This window comes from Parambassis ranga, chromosome 21 (genome assembly GCF_900634625.1).
Source record: "Parambassis ranga chromosome 21, fParRan2.1, whole genome shotgun sequence".
Lineage (NCBI taxonomy): Eukaryota > Metazoa > Chordata > Actinopteri > Ambassidae > Parambassis > Parambassis ranga.
This window is the reverse complement of record NC_041041.1, coordinates 3,548,746-3,556,697: the sequence shown is the minus strand read 5'-3', so window position 1 is coordinate 3,556,697 and position 7,952 is coordinate 3,548,746. Positions and strand designations below refer to the sequence as shown.

The following is a 7,952-nucleotide window of genomic DNA, read 5'->3' as shown; positions in this document are numbered from 1 at the left end:
ACCATCATGTTAACACCATTTGATGTCATCACATATCAATGGCTCAATCTGTTGGTATAAATATAAACCAATGAGAACTTCTTCTAAACACATTAGAACTGGTTCTTCTCAATTTTCCCCATGACAAAGGAATCATGTTCAGACTGAAAACAAAAGATTTCTGAATTTGAAGTCATGAATCTGTCTTCAGGCACAAAGGCTTGATTTGAGTAGGCAGTAAAGTATAATAATAAATCTTAAAATAGTAAGAGTCTAACTGTGAAACACTTACATATGTACGACCTTCAAACAAAGTCACAGCTCACAGACCCATTTCAGCTGAGCTGCACATGACAAATCATTCCAACGAGTGTTCTCGTCAGTTCTAATATGAACACAGTCCTCTTCACCCCACCGTGGGTCTCCATTGCCATTATCAGGCTTATAAGCCCAGTCCCTGCAGAGTCGAGGAGAAAAGCATTACACTGTTAAATTTTTACCCAGAAATCAGACTTGAAATATAGAAAAATATATACTAGAAGTAAGATGAAAATCTTTGTCTGTAATAATAAAATCTGCGGGAAAATAAAAATCAAACTTTCAGCTCTTTGGGACATTTTTTACACCAGCACCGTTCTCCAGCTGCTTTGTGAATGCCCCAAATCTGTCCACAAAAAGTACCGTAAAAACTTCAAAGAATAGCAGAGTCCTGAACTGATGCCGGTCCCGTTTACAGGCCTGGTCTGATTATGTATTTGGACATATAAAGGCCGGCCTCAATTATAAGCCGGGTCTGATTTTCTCATAAGGTAAGGAGCAAATATATAACTAGAAATATAACATAAACAACAAGAATTCATGCCAACATGTGACTTTGTCATGGAGACACATAAACAAGGCTAAAGAAATGTACGATGACATTAATGATGGAAGGGATGTGGAGAACTTTACAGCTAGTTCTGGATGGCTTATTCGCCAGAATAATTAAAGGCCTGCCCCAAATATAAGCAGAGACAATTTTGCGATTTAGGCAAATAAAGGCCCGGGCTATAATTTGAAGTTTTACGGTAATCATATGAAAATATAATTATTAGTAAAACAAAGAGTTACGTCAGAGTCAGAGGAGTCCCATCTATCCATTTCCAGGTTCCTTCCTCCTCTCTGTCTGTCAAACCAATCCAACTTGGTTGAGTGGTGAATGTAGTGAGAAATCTCTGTTCAACATCAGGAGTGCAAACAAGATAAATAGACACTGTAAATAATCATTTTGTTTTCTTTTCAACATTCACTGCTGCACTACAGCATGAAATCAAAAAGACAAGATGCCTAACATGAACCTGCGCTGTTTCTAGGGTCAATCCCATTTCTACCTTCTACCCGGTCGCCCTCACCCTGCATGTTCACATCAGAGGTATTAAGATAAGAAACTACAAATCACAACAATCATTGTTCTACATGCTTTCTGAAGGGTATTGGATTCATATCAGCCAAGGCCAAGAGGGTCTTAAAGGATCTCTCAGAAGAAGCAGAGAAGGGAACCTTCTGGCTCTGGCTGAGAAGAAATGACAAGAGTTGGGGGAGGCAAGAGGAACTCCAGTGTTAGCCTGACCACCAAAATCCAGCTGCAGGAAGACGTCCCTGTCCACTGTTCTGGAAATTATAGGGGCGAAACATGAGTGAGGGATGGCTCCCAGCTGAAGACCCTGCAGCTGGTACTCTTGCACCGGCGGAGGTGCATCAAGCAAAAATGCTGCGCAGGAATTAACAGCTGCCTGTTGACAAACTAACCGACCTATACTGCATGGGCTAGCATTCAAGTTTTTAATGTGTCCTGATACTCCACACCACAGGAGAAAGCCTAATGTTCACAACATTTAAAACGTATGAAGGTCAATATTCATGTAAATACAACAGCACACATTTACTCACTGTACCTGTTCTTGAATGTTGTCGATCACCACCAGATCAGCTCCTCTTCCTCTGCAGTCCGCTCTGCCTTCATCCCAGGAACCAGACTTAGAAGGGACGAGATAACAGCTACAACCAAAACTGGTCCATTCTGAGGGACACGTTTTCTCTAGAAGAATGAAATTAGAGACAATACAAATAAACAAGTCTTTCTGAAGTGAGTCCATGAAGATTTGTAACCGCCTTGAAAACCAAAGCCCACCCTGTGTCTAAAGAATCTCAAACTAAGGACCCAGACTTAGAAGAGACGAGACTGAACTTTAGTTAAAAAAAGAAGACTCACTCTTTTTGAGCAAACTCTGAAGCCTGTCCAGCTCTTTTATCTTTGCTGTGAGGTTGGCAGTCAGTCGGTCTCTCTCCTCAGTCATGGAGGAGAGTTTGTCAGCACTGGTCTGGAGACGTTCAGTCAGGTTGTTGAGATCTGCACCCACACGGTGATCTGACATCGATGAGGAGCACAAAGGGCGTAAACAGTTGTAGGATTTATTTCCACACAATTATGCCAGTTAGTGTTTATTAACATCAAGCAGACTCACAGTGGACACCGAGTGTGATGAGTCCAACCAGCAGGAAAACGCTCAGCAGCCCCAAACACAGAATGACGGCTGGATAGAAACGCCGATGGGAGCTCCTCACACCTGAACAGAGTAAAGATCAATGAAACGGTAATGATGACAAATAATAACATCTGCTCACCTCTTCTGTTAACTCCTACCTGCGTGGTTTGAAGAGACACCTTTAGCCTCCTCCATGTTAACATAAATGTCTTCCATCGTGTAGGAGAGCAGATCAGATCTAGAACAGCTGTGCAGCTCAGACTGCTTTATATTTGTCCTGACACAAAGATCTTAACTGCTGGTTTTGACTTCCATAAGGAAGTTGCATTTCAGAAGTGATGAATATAGATTGCAGAATCAGCCACAGAACCGTCTAACTTCTCTTTAAGATCACAGTACTGTGAGAACTTTACATAACTGAACAGAGTAAAGATCAATGAAACGGTAATGATGACAACGAATAACATCTACTCACCTCCTCTGTTAACTCCTACCTGTGTGGTTTGAAGAGACACCTTTAGCCTCCTCCATGTTAACGTAAGTTTCCTCCATCATGTAGAAGAGCAGATTAGATCTAGAACAGTTGTGCAGCTCAGATTGCTTTATAATTGTCTTGTCTCAAAGGTCTTATCTGAAACTGCAGCTGGTTTTGACTTCGATCAGGAAGTTACACATTTCAAATGGGATGAATATAAATTGCATACTAATCAGCCACAGAACCCTCTAACTCTATTTCAGATCACAGTACTGTGAGAACTTTACAGAACTGTACAGATGATTTTTAGGAAGATTTCAGAAATGGATTGTTTGATGTGAGAATTACAGACATTATTTGGATTGGTGACATCAAAGCACATTTAAACAGACAAACTGCAGATCGTAATAAACACTCATGTGGACAAATGAGGAACTACGCTGATCAAATTTATGACCTGTCAGAAATCCAGCTAATCACCAAAAAACTTTATTATGAATGAATTGATCGGACAGTCTCCAAAAAGTCCAAAATCTTTGATGCAAACATGTTAATTATTGAAGAAACGTACAGTATAACAAAGAAAGCTGTGAAATATAATTGCAAACAACTGTGGTCAGCTTAATAAACCTCTGATCTGCATGTATAATACTTGCACAATAGAAACCTATCTTTAACACAAGATATTGATCGCTCATGGATATGAAATGCATTTACCACAACACCATTAACACAAAAAGATGAGTCTGAATCATAAGTGTGGATTATTTGTAATTATTTGTGTGATGTCATTATATCTGTCTTCCTCTGACTGACTTTAAGCATCCCTGAACACAAGAGTATAAAAAAACACACACTAACACCTCAAAACCTTAATTAAAGTTCCACAAATGTAAAAATCAACCTTGATGTGAAGCTGATCTCTTCTTTTCATTGCGTGGCCTCATTTGACATCATCTCATATCAACGGCTCAATCTGTTGGTATAAATATAAACCAATGAGAACTTCTTCTAAACACATCAGAACTGGTTCTTCTCAATTTCCCCATGAAAAACGAATCATGTTCACACAAAAAATAGGTTTCTAACTGTGAAACACTTACATATGTATGACCTTCAAACAAAGTCACAGCTCACAGACCCACTTCAGCTGAGCTGCACATGACAAATCATTCCAAATGACTGTTATCGTGAGTTCTAATATGAACACAGTCCTCTTCACCCCACTGTGGGTCTCTATTGCCATTATCAGGCTGCTTCCAATCCCAGACCCTGCAGAGTCAGAAGCACTACACTGTTAATTTTTTACCCAGAAATCAGAGTTGAAACACAGAAAAATATATACTAGAAGTAAGATGAAAATCTTTGTCTGTAATGATCAAATCTGGGAAAAAATAAAAATCAAACTTTCAGCTCTTTGGGACATTTTAAAATGTTTCACTCCTACTTTTTACACCAGCACCATTCTCCAGCTGCTTTCAGCCAAACAAGGTACTTTGTAAATGCCCCAAATCTGTCCACAAAAAGTAATCATATGAAAATATAATTATTAGTAAAATAAAGACTTACGTCAGATTCAGAGGAGTCCCATCTATCCATTTCCAGGTTCCTTCCTCCTCTCTGTCTGTCAAACCAATCCAACTTGGTTGAGTGGTGAATGTAGTGAGAAATCTCTGTTCAACATCAGGAGTGCAAACAGCATGAAAAGATGCCGTAAATAATCATTTTGTTTTCTTTTCAACATTCACTGCTGCACTACAGCATGAAATCAAAAAGATAAGACGCCTAACATGAACCTGTATCTGTGCACAAAGCAGGGAGGCTAGCTCACAAACTATTTCTGGAATGGATGTTTAAAAGTTTCTAAGGTCAGTCCCATTGATTTCTACCTTCTACCCAGCTGCCCTCACCCTGCATGTTCACATCAGAGGTATTGCTGATTCTCAGTTTGAAGGAGGTTTAGAGCCACATAAGCCTTCAAAGAGGAAGACTGACAAATGCATTTACAGCATAAATAAGAAACTACAAATCACAACAATCATTGCTCTAGTCTACATCAAAGCATGTGTCCATATTTATGACGTATACTGTATGGAAAATGTTAAAAAATACATTTCTTACATGAACATTATACAGTGTTGATTTGCATGATTTTGCATATTGTCATGACTAACACCTTGTGATTGGACCAGCACCTCCAGGCAGTCAAACACAAAGACAGTCATGGTTTCAGCCAGGTCTTTTATTTTGTAGTTCTTTTTCTGTTGCATTAGTTCTAGTTTTACCAGTTATTTGCTGTTTTATTTTGTAGTCACTGTTCTCCCTCTTGTTCCTGGTGTTTTGACTTCCCCTTCCTCGTGTGTCTTCCCTCCTCCTGTTGATTACCTGCTCCACCCTAATGTGCCTCGGCTGTGTCCTATTGTCTTCCTTCCCTCCTTTGTATAAAATCTGTGTGTTTCTTCCCTCGCGTTGCCAGTTCATTTTGTTAGTGAACCTAACGTGCCAGCCATCTCAAGCAGCCAGAAGCTTTAGTATTTTCCTGAGTTCCTCTTGAGTGTTTTTTGGATTTCTTGTGTATTGATCAGGACTGGATTTTGACTATCGCTTTTGCTTGAGCCCTTTTGTACCTTCGCCTCGCCGACTGCTTTTCTGTGTACCGAACCTTGGACTGAATTAAAGAAGTGAGTCTACTGTTACCTCCGGCTAAGTCTGCATTTCTGTCCGCCATCTTACTAACCCTGACAAAGACACACATTTTTTTATTGGAAAAAAAACTATACACATAAATTAAAAGTATTAAAAGTAAATAATAAATATTTGCAATCATTAGTGCCCGTTGACTTTTTACTTACTTTTATATTTGTTACTTGGTGACACTGGCACTAGTGTTTTTAATGATACTCCCCACCACAGGAGAGTGTGCACACATTTAGAACGTATGAAGGTCAATATTCATGTAAATACAACAGCACACATTTACTCACTGTACCTGTTCTTGAATGCTGTCAATCACCACCAGATCAGCTCCTCTTCCTCTGCAGTCCGCTCTGCCTTCATCCCAGGAACCAGACTTAGGAGGGACGAGATAACAGCTACAACCAAACATGGTCCATTCTGAGGGACACGTTTTCGCTAGAAGAATGAAATTGGAGACAATACAAATAAACAAGTCTTTCTGAAGTGAGTCCATGTAGATTTATAACCGCCTTGAAAACCAAAGCCCACCCTGTGGCTAAAGAATCACAAACTAAGGACGCAGACTTAGAAGAGACGAGACTGAACTTTAGTTAAAAAGTAAATCTTTATAAATGCAGAAGACTCACTCTGTTTGAGTAAACTCTGAAGCCTGTCCAGCTCTTTTATCTTTGCTGTGAGGTTGGCAGTCAGTCGGTCTCTCTCCTCAGTCATGGAGGAGAGTTTGTCAGCACTGGTCTGGAGACGTTCAGTCAGGTTGTCTTTGATGGCAGTAAGATCACCCACCCTTCCACAGTTGGACGCATCATCTAGGGAATATCTAGATTCAGATTTCACTGTTTTGGAAATACAGGAGGTCATAAAGGCATTTCTTACCGGAAAGGCTCCTGGGCCGGATGGATATGGCCCTGAATTTTACAAGGCTTTTGGAAAAAAATTCTTAATTATTAAGAATGATTCATCAAACCTTTATAAGTAAATTGCTGCCATCCTCTCTAGGTGATGCCAACGTTTGTGTTCTTCTAAAACAAATCCAGGCAACTACAGGCCTGTTGTCTTATTAAATTGTGACCTGAAAATAATCACTAAGATTTTAGCTACACGATTAGGCAAATGCATAGCAAGCACTGTACACCCAGATCAAACGGGCTTCATTCCGGGTAGATACTGTTTCTGCAACGTACACAAAATTCTTGATGTTCTATACACAGATCACAAAGATGGTGAAGGTGCAGCTATACTGTCTCTAGATGCTCAAAAAACCTTTGACAGAATAGAATGGCCATACCTTCTTACTGCACTAACTTTATTGAATGGGTCAGAATTTTGTTGCACACTTTGTCTTATAGTCTGGCAGTTTTTGTTTTCTTGTTTATCTGGGTGTTTTTTCTCTTGTTTGTAAAAAAAAAAAGAAAAATGAATAAATATAATATTTCAAAAAAAATGAAATCTTTATAAATGCAGAAGACTCACTCTGTTTGAGTAAACTCTGAAGCCTGTCCAGCTCTTTTATCTTTGCTGTGAGGTTGGCAGTCAGTCGGTCTCTCTCCTCAGTCATGGAGGAGAGTTTGTCATCTGACACAAATGAAACCACAGAAAATGTATAAATTGAATTGTGAGGCACAGTGGCAGGATTTCCACACAATCAGGTCAGAGTGTGTTTACACTGCTTATAATATAAAGCAGACTCACAGTAGTGACCGAGTGTGACGAGTCCAACCAGCAGGAAAACACTCAGCAGCCCCAAACACAGAATGACAGCTGGATAGAAACGTTGATGGGAGCTCCTCACACCTGAACAGAGTAAAGATCAATGAAACTGCAATGATGACAAAGAATAACATCTGCTCACCTCTTCTGTTAACTCCTACCTGTGTGGTTTGAAGAGACACCTTTAGCCTCCTCCATGTTAACATAAATGTCCTCCATCATGTAAGAGAGCAGATTACTTCAACAAACAGCTGCACAGCTCAGACTGCTGTACATTTATTCTGAAACAGGTCTTATCTGACTCTGCAGGTGGGTTTGACTTCAGTCAGGAAGTTACACATTTCAAATGTGATGAATACATATCACAGATTCATCAGCCACAGAACCCTCTAACTTCTATTTCAGATCACAGCACTGTGAGAACTTTACAGAACTGTACAGATGATTTTTAGGAAGATTTCAGAAATGGATTGTTTGATGTGATAGTTACAGACATTATTTGGATTGGTGACATCAGAGCACATTTAAACAGGAGTAAATTATGTAAACATGGTGATACCACAAATCCA

At 39.7% G+C, this 7,952-nt stretch overlaps 2 protein-coding genes across 2 annotated transcripts; both read right to left on the bottom strand.

Moving 5' to 3' along the window:
* Positions 1-294: 294 nt before the first annotated feature.
* LOC114426830 (C-type lectin domain family 10 member A-like) lies at positions 295-2,720 on the bottom strand. Its single transcript, XM_028394477.1, has 6 exons — positions 2,663-2,720; positions 2,484-2,585; positions 2,231-2,386; positions 1,914-2,056; positions 1,090-1,193; positions 295-436 (listed from the first exon to the last, which is right to left on the bottom strand). The coding sequence occupies exons 1-6, from the start codon at positions 2,718-2,720 to the stop codon at positions 295-297; spliced, it is 705 nt and encodes a 234-aa protein (XP_028250278.1).
* Positions 2,721-3,842: 1,122 nt separating this feature from the next.
* On the bottom strand, positions 3,843-6,722 carry LOC114426770 (C-type lectin domain family 10 member A-like). Its single transcript, XM_028394387.1, has 5 exons — positions 6,303-6,722; positions 5,969-6,111; positions 4,549-4,652; positions 4,083-4,251; positions 3,843-3,955 (listed from the first exon to the last, which is right to left on the bottom strand). Exons 1-4 carry the CDS (start codon positions 6,532-6,534, stop codon positions 4,149-4,151), a joined length of 582 nt encoding a protein of 193 aa, XP_028250188.1. The 5' UTR covers positions 6,535-6,722; the 3' UTR covers positions 3,843-3,955; positions 4,083-4,148.
* Between the last annotated feature and the right edge of the window lie 1,230 nt (positions 6,723-7,952).